This window comes from Ictalurus punctatus, chromosome 7 (assembly GCF_001660625.3).
Source record: "Ictalurus punctatus breed USDA103 chromosome 7, Coco_2.0, whole genome shotgun sequence".
Classification (NCBI taxonomy): domain Eukaryota; kingdom Metazoa; phylum Chordata; class Actinopteri; order Siluriformes; family Ictaluridae; genus Ictalurus; species Ictalurus punctatus.
The window spans coordinates 23,014,488-23,032,981 of NC_030422.2; the positions used below are offsets into that span (position 1 = coordinate 23,014,488).

The following is an 18,494-nucleotide window of genomic DNA, read 5'->3' on the forward strand; positions in this document are numbered from 1 at the left end:
TATATATAAACTAAGATGCTGCTGCCGTAATCATAAAGACTGATCTGTGCTCATACCAGCCAGACTCTTATTCACAATATGTTCTTAGTATTGCTTAACGTTATTTTTCTGCACCTGTATACTGTAATTATTTATACTCCCAACTATCTGATCTCACCCACATGTTTCCTTTGAGTCTGTTTCCTATCAAGGTTTCTTCCTCAGGTTATCTCAGGGTTTTTTTTCCTTGCTGTTGGTGCCTCTGACTTGCTTATTAGGGATCTAAATCTAAAGTACATCCGGATTTCTGTAAAGCTGCTTTGTGGCAATATCTATCGTTAAGCTCTCTACAAATAAATATTGAACTGAATATTGAATTGAATTAGCTAGTTAACTACAACCATTAAATTGTTACTATAAAGGTCTTAGGATGAGACAGAAATGAAAGCGTTAGCAAAGATTTTATCTAGTTTTATTCAGCTTTCTAACAATAATAATTGTAATAATAATTCAGACAAACAAAAATGTAATTCAGGTTGCTTACACTTTCCTGAAGGTTTTGTGGTATCCATATGCAATCAGAAACTGAGGTACTTTTAGCTATGTTGTTTAAGGCATAATTGCAAATCCTTCTCTAAGGGAAAAAAAATCTCTGAAAGGGCAAACTATATAAATTAATTCTTAACACTTTTCCTCTCAGTTCAAATGCAGGAGTGCAGGAGGTTGAAAAGACACTGGAGTATTTCATAAAGCAAAACTCATAAACACATTTTGAAAGGCTTAGTACCTGTCACATGGTCACTTTGCTGCTCTCTGATTGGAATAGCTGGAGAAATAAATAAGCTGAAAGCGTCAGTTGCACATTTCTAGGTAAAATATACATATGAATAGCATACATATGGAATTATACAGTTAGTACAATTTTCGGGGGTTTTTAGATTATACAATGACCAGATTTCATTTTAATATAACCTACTTTGACCCTTTACTCTTGAACCCAAGCACAACAAAAAAGGATTATTATTTTTTTTATTTTTTTTATCTTTAGAGCAATCAGTTCTGTAAATTACTGAGAGCTAGTTAAATTACTAATAACTAGTTGTATAGCCTCAGTTTACAGTTAACACAATTGCCTGGCCAAATTACAGTTTAAGAATGTGAGTGAGTTTCCAATCAAGCCACATCCGCAAGCTTCACAATACAAGGTCTGATGGAAAAGAATAAGTTAATAAAAGACGTAGCTGCATAAAAGTATAAGACAAAGCCTTTAGTTGGCCTTCAGTTTTTCTGATGCCAATTCTGGGCATCATGTGTTATTTATCCTGCATATGATAAATAATATATACAGTATGAGTTATGTTCCACATTCTGTCCAAATTTCACATTTGTCAGACATATCTTATTTCCAGTACCGGCCACAGAGTTTGATTAAATCAGTGTAATTACCATGTTATGTTGCTCTTTTATGCTTCGCTTGGCTCTGCTATGGAAAATGGCTTGCTGTTACATCCGGTTCAATTCTGGTCTCGGCGCTTACTTGCCAAGCATGTATTGCATGTGAACAGCTCTACTCATTCAACCCGCTCTTATCTGAACTGAATATATCTTGGCTTAATGTCCAAAGGGAATTAACGTGGAAGTGCAGGAAGCTCAGTGCTGTCATCTTCAACGTTCTCTCTGTGCTCCTGTACACGTTATGTGTGGTGTGTGGTAGAAGAATGTATCAGGATTCCCAGGCAGGATCAACCCTTGTTTATAGATGTAATATAAAAAAAGACGCTGAGGCCGAGCACAATTATTTATAACCTGTACGGTGTAATATTTGATGGCGGCCTCTAAATTCCTGCTGATGTCATAGGTTCAGGCTGCGAAGCCACAGGAGTGAGACAGTAGATGTGTTTGAAGTTTTACAATTTAATACAGTTTTGTAACTTTTACTAACACATGCTCACTGGATGGTCCACACACATGTAATAATGATGTTTTCATGTGCAAGTGCGCATTTAACTTGACATATTTCAGTATCTTCCTCACATTTCTCTTTAATCTAATAACGAACATAATGTTAAAGATATAAACCAGTGTCTATAGTTTAATCACTGACAATTAAAACTGTATTTTGGGGGAGAGAAGACATGTATAGACATTATATATATATATATATTATATTATATATATATATATATATATATATAATAAGTTATCACAGGAAAACATGAAGGTTTAACATTTCAATATCTTACACCCTGAAATACACGGTGCATGAACAATATGCGATCGCTTGTAAAAAGAATGATTCATGTGGGAAAATCACATCTGCAAAGTGAAACCACAAACTACAATGTGAAAAATTTAAACTGGAAAATAAATGGCATAAAATATACTATGAGCAAATGTTTGTGGACACCTGACCAACACACCCAAACAGTATGTGCTTTCTGAACATTCCTTTCCAGATTTAGTTTCCTTTTTGCTGTTATAATAACCTCCACGCTTTCTGGGAAAGCTTTACGCTAGATTTTGGAGCGTGGCTGTAGGGATTTGCTCATTCAGCCACAAGAGCATCGGTGTGGGGCGAGGGTTGAGGTCAGGGATCTGCTCAGGTCACTCAAGCTCTTCATGGAGCTCACTTTGTGTACAGGTTTGGGCCTCTTAGTTCCACTAAAGGGAAATTGCAATGCTAGAGCATACACAGACATTCTATATACTTGTGTGCATCCAACTTTGTGGCAACAGTTTGGGGAGGAACCATTTATGGGTGTGATGGTAATGTGTCCACAAACATTTGGCCACATAGCATATTACATGTGAAATAATAAACCATATGTCCTACATGTGAAAAATGTGTGAAACATGAAATGTCTACAAAAGCCACATATAAAAAATGTATATGTAAATCGTGATGATTCACATGAATTTCAGGAAGTTTTTTTGTAAAGGAATTGTTTTTGGGGCTCCTACTTGTAATTACAAGTTAAAGGACGTTCATGTGAATTATTAAGGTCAGGAATGCCCAAGTAGAATGTATACATTTGTTTTTATTATTTTATACAGGGCATTCTATTAAATTAGTTTTTATTTTATTTCTTTTAAATGAATTTTATTTTGACTACTTGATTGTACAGCAGTTTAAGATACTGCATGAAATAAAGGTGCTCAATTAATAAAGGTGTTGTTGTTGTTATTGTTATTATTATTATTATTGTTGTTATTATTATTATATCCATTTATGTGCTTTTATATTGCATGATAAAGCTCTGGATGTTTGTTTTTTTCTTTTAGATGTGGGTGTGCATGTGCATGTGCGTGTGCGTGTGTGTGTGCATGCATGCTTGAGTGTCCAATGCTTTGTACTGGTGACACTGGGCAGCCCCGATGAATGCATGTCATACCTCTGGGAGACACAAAGAGCAGATAAAGCCGGGAGCCGAGTGATTGAGAGACAGACGGTGAGGGAGAACGAATGAAAGAAAGAGAATGAAAGCATGAAAGTGTGGCATGTTGAAAGCTTCCTGAGAGACGTGCTGGGTGACTACTTCCTGTCTGTGTGAGAGTCTGTGTCCTCTCTGGACCCTGGAGGGGAGAAGCTCCTGCTCTCTGTGTTACTTTGTTCTCACTGCCAAAGTACCCCTATTGTGATAGATTTCCCCTCTTGTTCAATTACTGAACAACACACACACACACACACACACACACACACAAACCCATTGACAGGTGCCTGCCACTGGTATGTGACCATTCCTTACATCCCATAATTCCCTGTCCTGTCAATCATCCCACAGATCTACACAGCACTGAAACCCAGAGAGGAAAGAAAGGATGGTTTGACTATACCGTGGCTCAGGGAAAAAGCTGCATTTGGTCACAGGAGCTGTGTTCACGCCACTGACACAACTATTTTCTGAACAAACCTCTGATCAGAAGAGCAAGGCAGAGATCTGGTGTGTATCCGAGAGTGAGCGTGTCTGTGACATACTGCACATCACTATCTGGTAGAGGGGCCAATGTGTGGCATGAGTCAAACAGGCACAATGGAGCGAGGAATGAAGGTTCTGCTTTGGGTTCTTTGGTCCAGTAGCATGTTCGATCACACAGGTAAGACAAATGGGTTTGTGTGCTCTAATCAGTTCTCCTTTGCTTGTTTTTTGGTGTGTTCCATAATGTTATGAACATACTTTAATTCATTAGTTATTATATACTCAATTATTTAAATATGATGTATTTTATATTGACTTAAGTACTCAGTTGTTAGTGTGTTAACAGACAGTTTGCAGGTATGGTCTCTGGAAGTCAGTTTTAAACAGATTTCTAAAACAGGAAAGGATTTAACCCCAAGTACCGAAGGGCAACACTATAGTCCTATCTGACCTTGTAATGTACAGGGAATATAAACAGAAACACATACAGTGCACAGGTGTAGACCGGCTGTAACACTAACGCTGGGTGCCACATGACTCACTTTACTATCATAACAGCGAATGGCGTTTGTGCATGAAAGAAAGAGAGAGGTGTCAGAAAACAAAAACAGAAGAATTGACAGAAAAATATCATAAAGCAGGGTGAATTAATTTTACTGAGTTTTTGAATTTCTGCTTTGTCTAAGCTGTCTCTCTATTAATGTAACAAAATACCCAACACAAAACATTTATAAAATCCTTAAGGTGTTGACTATATACACGTGAAGGAAAAGTATTTATATCATATTCTAGAGAAGCATGGCTTACCCTTTGGACAAAACTGACTGAAAATGATTTTAATGACATATGGCAATTTGGTACACATATGGTTTAGGCCTTTCCTTTCATCCTCAATTAGATTATTGAAATAAAACATTATTTATTTATTTGTAGCATACTTATTCAGGGCATCAATAAATCACATTTCAGTAACAAGTTTTGCAACATATTATAATATTGTATGAACAAAGTAGACTAAGTAGGATAAATAAAATGCATCTATTAAGATGTTGAACTGAGTAATTTTCTATCATTAATTTCTTACAGCAGTAACAATAGCAGTAGCAGGGTTTAGAAAATGGTCCTTTACTTTTCCTAATTCATACCCATTATTTTCTCCAATTCAGTATGAACAGCTTAAGAACAGATTAATAATCCCAGTAAACAATAAAAAATAAAAAACACGACTAAAAAGAAAGTAACATAATTAATTTTCTATTTCTTGCAGTATCAGCACGAGTCAAACCTTTAAAAAAATATATAAACATGAGTTGATTACTTGATGTCCCAATATACTTTAATACACCCTATTGTGATACATAGTTCAAAACAAACAACCACACATTTAAATGCATTAAACTTAAATACAGTATTTTGTATTTGGAAATACAGAAATATGTTTTGTGAGAGAGAAATATTTATTTCTAAAGGCAATTCAACCAGTAAACATAATGTGGATTATAAACATAATGGTGGATTATAGCTAACGTTAACCTCATCAGAACTGTCTAATTGTTTATTTTTCAAATATATGTCTCAGAAATATTGCCTGTGCATGAGCATATGTGGTCAGATCACGCAATGCAGACCCATCGGTACTATCTAAACAAATGTGACATTTGTATGATCTATTATAATATTCATCTAAAGTCCTCACTGTAAATGTTTCTTACCATGCCCCACACTACTTAATAAACAAACATATTATGTATGTCTGTGTGTTTAGGGGGTTCTGAGGCAGAGCGGAGGTTGTTGCAGGATCTATTTGAAGATTATAACCTGAAGGTGCGTCCTGCTCGGGTCTGGAACGAGACAGTGATGGTCAGAGTCGGGATGACGCTTGTGCAGCTCATTAGTCTGGTAGGATTTCACACACAGACACACACACACACACACACACACACACACACACTGTATTTCGTGTTTCAGGGGGAAGCCAGCTCCCTTGATAAAATAATTAGCAAAATCTAACAACCAGTACTATTTTCCATATCTCTGGATTTCATGTCAATATTGAACATGCAATAACTATGCAATATCACTATTATCAATACTGCATAGTTAATAGTACAGCGCAAGTTGTCTTGATGTTATATGCCAAAAATTAATTAATTAATTAATAAAATCTACCATGAATAGATTTAGACTATAGTGCAAGTGTATTGAAATGATCTTCGGTATTATAAGACTGTATTAAATTTAATCCTGGCACATTGTAACTCAGTTCAAAGTCTAAAGCCTACAGAATTATGTTAAGATCACTGACTAACATCTTAGCATCCCACTACATAATGAAGGCATACAGTATAAACCTCCACTCACACTGAAAATGTCTTACAATTCAACCATTGATTACAGTTGGACTACTGAACATTAACTGGGCTCAATAATAATCACAGAAGAGAGGAGCTAAAGGAAATAGTCTGATGCAATGCTATTTTCCCCAGCATTTCCTCATTGTTGGCTGTGGCACCAATGAAAGGTTTAATAAAGTGCCGGGTCATGTGTGGGCCATTAGTATTCATCTAACAGGATTGAGTGTTCCACTGCTGCAGGATTTAGCCACTGCATGATACTGTCAGTGTGTCTCCTCTCCTGCAGGACGAGAAGAATGGAGAGATGACAACCAATGTATTCATGAACATGGTGAGAGGCACACTCTATTTATCTTCCTCCACCGATTCACTCTGTTTCTGTGCTGTCTTAATTCACTTGTCACTTTGTATAATTAGAATTTATTACTTCTCTGTTTTGCTCCGAGCATTTTGCTCTCAACTGCTTTTTTCTTGTGACGTCTCTTATGTTCTCTGGTGTTGTAGGGCTAATTAGTGTGCTATCATATTTACACTAATGTGTCATTCTTTGTGTGTTTGTGTATGTGTGTGGCTAAATAAAGTTTTGTTTCAAAAAGACAGCTAAATAAAATTTAGTTTTGATTATTAAAAAAAAAATCAATATACTAGGCTATTTCCTGTTTCCTGATAATAAATCTTCCTATGTAATTCAGGTCCCAAAACACAGGCTGCTTATAATCTGGATGACATGTGGGGTTGGAATTGGATTTTAGAGAAATCCAATTTCCAGGAACAGGGTTAGAGGCCTGTAACGTTACGTATCACCCATGTTCCTACCCTCATTCTCTGTCTGTCTGTCCCTGCCTCCTTTTGCCTCTCTTCCTTCCCTCTTCAGGCATGGACTGACTACAGGTTGTCCTGGAATCCAAAAGACTACGAGAATATTGATGTTATCCGAATCCCCCCTAACAAAGTATGGCGTCCAGACATTTACCTAATCAACAAGTGAGTGCTCGTTGTCCATATTTAAACTATGTTCATATTTAAATATAACAGCTACACATGTGGGTCTATTGTAATATGACGTCCCGCCTGTCATAGCTTCTTATTTAAGCCCAGTATATATGTGACCTCTGTGTCCATGCACCCAAAGCATGGAATGCAATGTGTATGCAGTGGAAACAACAGAGTCAAAGGCAGAGCTGCACACTTATGGCTGGAAGTGGGTCAAAAGTTGTATCTGTTGTATATCAGATGTTAAAAAGCACTAAGCGAGTGCGATTTGGTCCATTTTTCAGTAACGATGGGCAGTTTGACGTTGCTCTTTATGTGAATGTGCTGGTTAATAGCGATGGAACGGTTTCCTGGCTGCCTCCAGCTATATACCGCAGCTCCTGCTCCATTGAGGTACAGCTACAACTGTAGCAACAACTGCTTACAAACAGCAATCATTCATCAGCTTAACAATATGAAACAAGCAATCATCTGATAAAAGCTAACGGTAACGCACAGCTCTATTTCTCCAGGTGGCCTATTTCCCGTTTGACTGGCAGAATTGCACGATGGTGTTTCGCTCGTATACATATGACGCCTCAGAGGTGGATCTACAGTACGGCCTGGATGAGGATGGAAAAGAGATTCATGAGATAGTCATAGATGAAAATGCTTTTACTGGTCAGTCCACTTCCCGTGTCTGGGACTTCCTGTCCTTTGTCTGATGTTTTTTCCAGCTGCTCTGTGTCAAAATATGGCTCTCTACAAACTGCAAGGCATTATTGGTGCTGTGCATCCTGTAGAATAGATTGTTTGGATACTAACTTATTGGAGTGCATTACGTTTTCTCTGATGTTGATCATCAAGAGTTCTTTAGATAATACCTAGCTTCCTAAAGGTTCTGCTTAGATCTCTCTCTGATGTGTAAATAGTTTGTAGATGGATGGATGGATGGATGGATGAATTGGTGGGTGGATGGATAGATGGATAAATGGATGAATAAATGGATGGATGGATTTGAGTGTTCAAATCCACCCCTCTTTCCTCAGAGAATGGAGAGTGGCAGATCTGCCACAAACCCAGCAGGAAGAACATCCAGGAGGACCTCTATGAAGACATCACCTTCTACCTGATCATCGAGAGGAAACCACTTTTCTACATCATCAACATCATCGTGCCCTGCATCCTTACTAGTGTGCTGGCTATATTCGTGTTCTATCTACCACCAGGGGCAGGTGGGGTTGCATAGCATAGTTAAGAATTCACACTTATGCATGGTGGTCTTTTGCCAGTGTAAGTGATTCATTGTTTAGCTTTTACCACTTGTACTTGTAAAAGCTTAAAAATCTATACATATAACTTAAACATTTGGATGCCACTTGAGTCATATTTCTGCTCTATAAGATTGTATGATTAAAGCATACTTCTTTGTTGTTCCCCACAGGAGAGAAAATGACTTTGTCCATCTCTGTCCTTATTGCCCTCACTGTCTTCATGCTCCTGCTGGCTGATAGAGTCCCTGAGACGTCTCTGGGAATCCCAATTATTGTGAACTATGTGATGTTTACAATGATCCTGGTGACCTTCTCAGTCATACTCAGTGTTGTGGTGATAAACCTGCACCACAGGACCCCCAGCACACATTATATGCCCATCTGGGTGCGCAAGGTCAGCCAGCATAGTGATACTGTTAATCATTACTGCAGTAAGGTTTTGTCCTTACTCTCTTTCTTACTGTCTTGATTTATATACTCAAATACTCAATATAAATCTAGAACCATTAAGGGTTCTTCATTTGGGACCCCTTAAATGTCAATTGTAAGAACATTACGAATGAGGGTTTCCCTATTGTAAAGGAATCCACATAAAACCCTTTAATGAAATCAAGAACCCTTTACTATTCAAAGAACATTTGAAAAACGATTTCCCTTAGACTGCAGTTTGTAAGCACAAAATACATACCAAATTCCAATTACATAGACTGTTGTTTTGATCAGATATGTTAAGGCAGTGCTGAGTTAATTTTTGTAAAAAAAAAAAAATTTAAAAAAAAAAATTTAAAAAAAAAAAAAAAAAAATTAAACTTATAAAGTTTCTCTGTACTTAAATATTTGGAGAATGATTTAAATATTTGGGGAATGATATGTATGAGCTCAGTGACATCATGAAATGAGCACCATGTCTTTGGGCTTAGGACTGCCAAATTTAGAGGATGATGTGATACCCTGAAACCTTTAGCTGCAGAGTCGGCATGCTAAGCTGCATGCTAACTAACTTAGCAAGTTACTGATGAACAAAATCATGGTTGTTATGGTATATTTTTTGAAAGCTTTAACTAATGTCAGATAAACACTCCGATACTGAAATCCTACTAATGTCTACCTGTGAAATATGTGAGTTAATTTAAGATTAAATGTGAATGATTGTTTTGTTTTTTTTTCAAACATGTTGAGTTTTTCTTTTTAATCAAACACATTATTAATGAAAGTAGATTATTTTAAAATCACATATTTAGGGTAACCTTGAATCAAACCTTATTCCCAGTGAGAATTTACAGTTTGCTTATTATAGGATTATTGATTATCTCAGGTGTTCATCAACTTCCTGCCTCCCTACCTGGGTGTGCTCAGACCCCACCCAGAAGAACCTGTACAGTTGGAGGAGCCTAAAGAGGACCCTCCCAATGCTAATGTTGTCTACAATCTCAGGCCCGGAGGAGAATATTTCATCCGAAAGATTAATCCTGAACTGATCGCACCATGGAGGGGAAGGTAATAAGCAGAAAAGATGATATAATGTCCTCAATTGTCTGCTAATAGGCTGCTATCAAAGCAACCAGGGCTTTTAACACCTCAGCAGTGCCACAGGCTGATTGCCTCCGTGCCACGCCACATTAATGCAATAATTTGTGCAAATTAACATACTTTACAGAAGGTCAACATTTCTGTATTAGAAAGTCTTTATTTTAATATTTTGAGATACTAGATTTTTGATTTCCATGAGCCATAAGCCGTAATCATCGAGATTAAAACAAAAAAAGGGTTGAAATATTTCACTTTATGTGTAATGAATCTAGACTATATGAAAGTTCCACTTTTTGAATTAAATTACAGAAAAAAATGACCTGTATATGTAACTGTAGTTCTATGACTAAGTACAGGGCTGCCAGGATGGTTTTCTTCAGAACTGGCATCACCTCATGACCATGGCCTAAAACTGGCAGTTAATAAAAGGTCCCTGCTACATTATTCTCATCTTCTGGCCTTTCTCAGGTGACCCAGGTGACCCTCCACTCAATTGCAGAACCACAGAAACCCATTCTCCTGCTTTTCAGTCTGGATTTCCAGGGTAGTTTCCTTTGGAATTGGTTGAGGACATGTTTAAAAGTCGGCATGAGTATTCGTAACACCTCCTGATACGTACCTCGCTAAACAATAACCGACAACACTCGTAAATGCTACTGATGCTGTACTTTGTTGAAAATTTGAGTCACTCAAAGTGGTGATACTGCTCCCTGTTGAGGATGAGAATCACTCAAGTGCTCATATTGTTCTTTATTGAGGATGTGAATCACTCACAGTTCTGACACTGTTCCCAATTGAGAACGAAAATTGCTCAGAAATTTGATATTGTTTTCTATTTCTCAAGGCGCGGATACTGTGTTCCACTGAGGGTGACGATTACTAAGATCACTCATGCACACCACAAAGTCCATGGACCGGCGATAAAGCCGTTCAGTCCAAAATCTGTTAAAGTTAGACGATAAGCTCCATTGCAAGCATTACAAATGTCAGCAAGTGATGCTCAGGATATATCCATCACATTACATTTAAAGCAAGAAATGAATTGACCTATTGACCTCACTTCCTTTAGCCACCAGTTTAACCTGTCTGTGGACAGTGGAGCATCCTTATGATGTTCCCCAAAGCATATAAACAGCATGTCACTGACCTGCCAGCTGGCAGTCACTTCCACATAGTGCTTCAGAGCCTGCCCTGGACACATGGATACTAGAATTAGTCACCCAGTGTGTTCACTCATCTGACAATACAGATTTAACAATAGCAAGTTTATTATTAGCAAAGAAAGAAACGATTACAGCGCTACATCCAGCATCTTTGAATCCACTACCTCAACTCCTCGACAAGGACCTTTTGAAGACTACCCACAGAGGTGATGGCCTTGCTATTTGAACCAAGGGATGTAGAACTCGATGATTTTTGGGAAGACTAAACATAATTCCTTGGTTGCACATGCGATAATGACAGCAGAAATTAATCCAGTACAGCTTTGACATGTTGGCACTAAATGGACGCCAAAAACTCTCATTCCAGCTGGTCTTATTTTCACTGTGTGTCATCTCATTTCCTCTCCTGTCACAGTGGACTAAATGTAATAGAATTGGCAGCAGACTGCTTATTAAGGAATGTCCCTGTAGAAAGAGTTCAGCTGTTAAAGTATGAAGCAGATGATTCAGAGCTCTTTATAGATCCTTATAGCATTGTGCAAAAAAAGAAATCGAACCCTCTCTCTCACACACACCATCTCTCTGTCTTTTGCCCTAAAGGGATAGTCTGGCAGTTAGATGTCACTCTGTCTGTAGCATGCACTGACACTATCCTGCTACATTGTGCGTTGAGCTTGTAAACACAGTAATGGGGTCTTCCAGTCATATGGTTGTGGTTATTTCTCTTCTCCTTGCAAAGGCATTCGATTTCAGCCCAGCTAAGCCCAATCGCCAGCCACTGTCGCCAGCTTCTAAGCTCCTGTTTAGTTTGGGCATTAGGGCTAATCCTGCCCAGTACACAAAGGGAGGGTGAAGTGAGGAGGAGCGGATAACTGCGTGAAGGAATGTAGAAAAATACTGAAGTGGCGAAATGTCAATCAAGACATTTTATTTTTTTAGTGCTAAGCGCATGTAGTTCAATTAAAATGTTTTTAAGGAGATGACAGTGTTTGTGGAATTCCACGGTGTGTGTGTGTGTGTGTGTGTGTGTGTGTGTGTGTGAATGGGAGTTCCCATCTGTCTATGGTACTGAAGAAAGAGTGGAATGTTAGCAGCCATGCCAAGCACTTCAGTAGGTCTCTCTATCATTCTTTCTTTCTCTCACCCTACAGCTCCCTTTTTCATCTCACTCCCACTGTTTCTGTGCCTCTGGATAATAATTCATGCCTTGTTGCTCAGTTCTAATGCGCTCTTCCCCTTAATTTGGTTCCTTGGTTCCCTTATAGCATTTTAACAGCTGCCTTTAAAATGCACACATGCCACATGCACTCTTGGAAGTGGAACCTATACGTCTGTCACTGAATGATATTTCTGACCATTTTGACCTTGTGGGGATGTTTCGCTGATCCCCACGAGGAAAACTATTTTTTGTTCGTTTTTAAAAATCTTTTTAGAAAAACTGAAGCTTTCATTTAAAAAGCCATTTTATACTGTTTCCATTTGGTTAGTGGGGTTAGGTTAGGGTTAGATTGTGGTGTAGCATAATGTGCCTGTGTTACTAATAATGTCAGAGGAAGGATAGTAGAAGTAAATGTGTGTGTGTGTGTGTGTGTGTGTGTGTGTGTGTGTGTGTGTGTGTGTACATGTGTGTGTCTGTCTTTCTCTCTGCAGACACAGGGTGTCTGTAGACATAATAACTCATGTGTCATAAAGCCTCCTCTATAGAGTTTCTGTATGAGATTTATACTTGTGGGAGGGGCTTCAGCCTTAAATGGAGGTGATGTGGTGATGTGGTGATGCATGCACTGCAGCTTTTGTGTAGCGGTGTCTTTGTGTAGCATCACTGAATGAGTGTGTGTGTGTGTGTGTGTGTGTGTGTGTGTGTGTGTGTGTGTGTGTGTGTGTGTGTGTGTGTGTGAGAGAGAGAGAGAGAGAGAGGTGTTCCAGACATGTAGTCAGTATATGAACTCAGCTGTCTTTAGAGAACACAGAACATGAACACTATGAATATACATGTATGTGTGTGTGTGTGTGTGTGTGTGTGTGTGTGTGTGTGTGTGTGTGCTCATGTAACTTGGCAGTGAGGAGAAAGGTCACAAGTAGACTTACCACTGCAGTAATATTTATAGTGTCTTCTATGTATGTACAGTATGTGTTTGTTCATATATATATTTCTCATGAATCCTGTTTATGTCTCAGCTCAGTTAGCACAATTTTCTAAAGTTAATGGTTCTAAAATCTGTCTACGTTTTCTCCCATCCCATCCAAAGTTTGTTCCCAGCTCACGACCCAGTGGTTCTGGGATAGTCTGCGGAATTGGGGTGAAATGTTAGTGGTTTCTATTGGTTTTGGCTGGCCTTGATAATGGTTAGTAATGGTAAATGGTCTGAACTTATATAGCACATTTTAACCTTAGCAGTTCATCCATTCACACACACTCACACACTCACACACCAATGACAGCAGAGCTGCCATGCTAGGCACTAACCTGCCATTGGGAGCAACTTGGAGTTCGGTGTCTTGCCCAAGGACACTTTGGCATGTGGAGACATGTGGGCCAGGAATCGAACTGCCAACACTGTGATTAGTGGACTATAATAGTATTAGTTTTCAGTATGTTGATATCATTGTAAGTGGGGGTGGGCACAGTGGCTTAGCACATTCGCCCCACACGTCTGGGGTTGTGGGTCTGATTCCTCCCTCTGCCCTGCATGTGTGGAGTTTGCATGTTCTCCCTGTGCTTCTGGGGTTTACTTCAGGTACTCCGGTTTCCTCCCCCAGTCCAAAGGCATGTGTTGTAGGCTGATTGGCATTTCCATATTGTCCATAGTGTGTGGATGGGTGTGCAGTTGTGCACTGCAATGGGTTGGCACCCCATCCAGGGTGTCCTCGCTCCATGCTCCCTGGGATAGACTCCAGGCTCCAGTGTTACAGACAATGGATGGATATCATTGTAAGCAAGTTGACGTGGTAATGGTGGCGATGTGGTAATGGTTTAACGAGTGATCAGGGACTGGCTCTACACACATGTGATGTTTTCTAATGGCATTCAAAGATGTGCTACATGGATCTGGTGGTCTCTGAGGGTGACCTTGTGGCAATAAACAATATAGGCTAATAGTGAAACTATGGTTTAATTGATTGTTGGGCTATTCTGTGAGAAGTGCAATAACTGTGCACTGCAGGCTAAGTCCAGAATGAACACACACACAAACACACACACAAACGCACACACACACACACACACACACACACACACACACACACACACACACACACAAATACTGATATAGCACATTAATGATTATTTATATTCTGTCAAAAGATCAGTTCCATCCTAGACCTGTAACTGAATCCAGAATCCACAGACTCCATTAAAACTATTAAAAGCATTAGATGCCAATATTCAAATTGGAGCATTTTTAACAGACCCCATCAGACCAAAACATATTCCTGATTAAAAATGTTTCCGGGGTGTGTGTGTGTGTGTGTGTGTGTGTGTGTGTGTGTGTGGTCGCATATATATGCTTTACAGTCACCCCAATAACACGGTGCAGCTGCAGAGGTTTTTTGACAGTGACAGCTACTGTCTGATCCTGCCTCCTGATCTTAAATCTGCCATCGCTGCAATCACATACATGGCTGAACAACTGAAAAAACAAGATGTGGATGATACTGTGAGTACACACACACACACACACACACACACACACACACACACACACACACACACAAACTCATTTAAGTTTTATGCAATAACTCTTTTCTTGACATTTCTCTCTCTCTCTCTCTCTCTCTCTCTCTCTCAATCTCTCTCTCTCTCTCTCTCTCTCTCTCTCTCTCTCTCTCTCTCTCTCATTACTTAATATTTAATTTTCTACTTGCTTGTCCCGTCAGATGACTGATGACTGGCAGTACATTGCCATGGTTGTGGACCGTCTCTTTCTCTGGCTTTTCATCATCATCACCACCCTGGGCACCCTCGCCATGTTTTTGGATGCCAGCTTCAATCACACACCTGAGAACCCTTTTCCATAAGTGTATCACACACACCAGGCCAACCTGACTAAAAGCACACGCGCACACACACACACACACACACACACACACACACACACACACACACACACAGAGAGAGAGAGAGAGAGAGAGTCTCTCCACAGCATCTGTGACCACCCATCTGTCTCCAAATATCTTCCAGTATTTGCCTAAAACCTTAGGAACATTTTTTTTTAGTACAAACTGGATATTTTTCAGATTGTAGTTCCTTCATCACATCAGAAGAGGGCACCAGAGTGTGAGTTATGAGTTCCAGTCAGTGCAGTTGTTGGTACCATACTTATCCTAGATTTAATCTTGCATGGACTCATGATCAAATAATTTTTTACTTGTAATGCATTCTTTGGATTACGCAGATCACTCACGTCTTTATACAATTCCTGACGTTTCTTCTACTCATTTAATTGTCACTGAGGTGGGTGTGTATAGGGAACACGGTTCAGAGGAAATCATATTTTGTACATTATGCAGTGTATGTTTGATTAAAATGTGCAATGTATTGCTGTAGAGAACTTTAATTTGTGAATAAAACACACTCACCACTTTAATAGGAATACATGTACACCTACTCATTCATGCAATTATCCAATCAGCCAATCATGTGGCAGCTGCGCAATGCATAAAACAATACAGATACAGATCAAGAGCTTCAGTTAAAGTTTACATCAAACATCAGAATGGGGAAAAGGTGTGATGTCAGTGACTTTGATCGTGGCATGTATGTTGGTACCAGATGGGCTGGTTGGAGTATTTCATAAACCTGAGGGTTTTTTTTTTCCAATCTTCTGTCCAGTTTCAGTGAACATATGTCCACTATATCCTCAGATTCCTGTTGTTAGCCAACAGGAGTGGAACCCAGTGTGGTTTTCTGCTATTGTAAACCATCCATCTGAAGTCTTGGTGCGTTGTGCATTCTGAGATGCTTTTCTGTGCAGCGCAGTTACTCAGACCAGCCAATCTGGTTAAAACAACCATGCCACGGGCACTAAGATCCCATTTCCCCCATGCTAATTTTCAAACTGAATATTACCTGAAGCTCTGCATGATTTAAGTATTGCACTGCTGCCACATTAGCTGACTGGATGAGTGCATCAATGAGCAGGTGTACAGTTCATTCATATTAAAGTGAAGTGATGACACAGGATTCACTTCACCAGTTAATCACTAGGTTTAAAAAGTGTGTGTGAGCAGGGAACATGCCAACTCCACATATAATCTAAGAATTAGACATGTACCACATATCTAATTCTAAGATTACATGTGAAACAGACATATTCCACATCTCTCTCTCTCTCTCTCTCTCTCTCTTATCATTCACTCTCCCTCTCTCTCTTTCTCTCGTGCCGTCTCTTCTAATCTCTCTCTCATTCCTGTCTCTATTCCTGTCTCAGACATAACTATGATCAGGAATGCTGTGGCCTTTTTTCAGACAACAGTATACAAACATGAGATTGGAAATAATAAACTAGTCAAGACAAAGTTATTTATATCATTCAATTACAAGGTGCATTTTACAAGGTAAAATGATGGGAATGCATGTCTTTATACAGGTATGTCACATATATATATATATCTATTATGTACTTAATATTAATAAAATGAAATGCATCATTGAAAATCTTTGATTATTTAATTCACTATATCTATTCTGGATTTCGCTGAGAACACTTGTGCTTTTAAAATATACATCTTATATGTATCATATCTTACAAATACTTTTTTTTAACCAAATAATTTTGTCAGTGTACATGCTTTGCTACTATAACGTTCTGTAGATTTGCAATTTGCTCAGTATAAACTGTTTCATTGTTATAAGAAGTGGCATTAAGGGTGGACTAGAACCCAGCATGTTTTACTGCACATGGTTCAGCACCCTTCTAAGCCGGCTTCGAGCAGTTTAACCAGCCTTCTTTCACACTATCTGCTCCCCTCACAAAAGAAGCAATCTAGCCATGACTAGGGCAGCAAGGAGAGATTCTGCTCTTCACGGGTGATTTAGCAGTTCCTGTTATGCTATAGTGGTTTATGCACTGGTGAAGCACAAGATAAATGTGTGATTACAGGAACCAGGAGAGGGAAAACGTTTGAAAAAATGCTTAGCTCTTTTGTGTGTCAAGGTTATTTGGCCCACAGTTTGGGAACTGGCCAATGAGCTGTCAAATAAATCACATAATTGGGCCATAGTATGCGATTCCTGAGACAAGGACTTGTTCCCTCCTTCCTCCTCTGTTCAGCCCACTGATCTCCACTTTTTCACTCTCAGTGAAAGACTAGACAAATCCTGCCAGAGCTGGAATTTTCTTTCCATCAGAGTACAGAAAACAGAACGTGAGTTTGATATTTTTTCAAGTGAAGGAGGGCAGGGTTCAAAACAAGGGGAGTTCACTGAATCCGTGATATGAGTCTAATGGTATTTGATCCAACCATGTACCAAACACTTCTTTTATCCACCTTTTTCCTGAGAAACCAATTAGTGCTGCCTGGGTGGATTTTAACTTCCGTTGTACTGTTGTCCTGTTTCGTCTCTATAGGAACCTTTATTAATACTGGCAAAAGAGACCTACTGAATCAATTAAAGAAAAACTTTGAGCATTAGTAAGAATAAAAATGAGCTCAGGGTCAAGCTGTGCTGTCAGTGATTGCAGCAACAACGGGAATAAGCTTTAGAAATTCCTGGAAAATACTCGTTTTGAGCACCAGCAAACCCGAAAGGAATGACTGTGTCCAATGCTGTATGCCTTGCATTCTATGCCAAAGACTGAAGTTGAAAGTTGAAGTTAAAATACCACCCAAAGAAGGTATACAGTATGTGTGCTCATCATTGTGTTGACAAAAAGCCCTCTGAACTTCAACCCGATCTGTAGCTAGGATATGAATGTTAAAAACAGCAAAAACTGGTTACACAAGCTATATGATTAGTTTGGCTAACTTTCTGACTGGGCTCTACTTCTAATTAGAAAAAACTAAAGTCACTATTTTTCCTGTACAAAACCTGGTCTGTGCAGGTAATTACAGTACATACTTCTGTGCTTTTGTAATTTTGGAGTTCTTTGCTATCAATGCGAAGTAGTTAATAATATCAGTGTAGCTAACTTCGGGTCATAGCTTCATGTCATCTACCCAGTCATTACACTTTGACCAGTGAGGAACTGTCAAAAGATGCTCGCTGCGACATTGTAAACTGTCAGCACTATGCAGCTATATGCTATTTTTAAAGCCGTTTTCACAAGTTTAACGTAATATTATCAGCTAGGAACATACGCTAAG

At 39.0% G+C, this 18,494-nt stretch overlaps 1 protein-coding gene across 1 annotated transcript; it reads left to right on the plus strand.

The window, feature by feature from the left end:
- Nucleotides 1-3,395: 3,395 nt before the first annotated feature.
- Nucleotides 3,396-16,780, plus strand: chrnb1l (cholinergic receptor, nicotinic, beta 1 (muscle) like). Its single transcript, XM_017472751.3, has 11 exons — nt 3,396-4,074; nt 5,662-5,795; nt 6,537-6,581; nt 7,125-7,234; nt 7,528-7,636; nt 7,756-7,903; nt 8,272-8,457; nt 8,667-8,890; nt 9,812-9,993; nt 14,704-14,845; nt 15,066-16,780. The coding sequence occupies exons 1-11, from the start codon at nt 3,984-3,986 to the stop codon at nt 15,204-15,206; spliced, it is 1,512 nt and encodes a 503-aa protein (XP_017328240.1). The 5' UTR covers nt 3,396-3,983; the 3' UTR covers nt 15,207-16,780.
- Nucleotides 16,781-18,494: the final 1,714 nt, after the last annotated feature.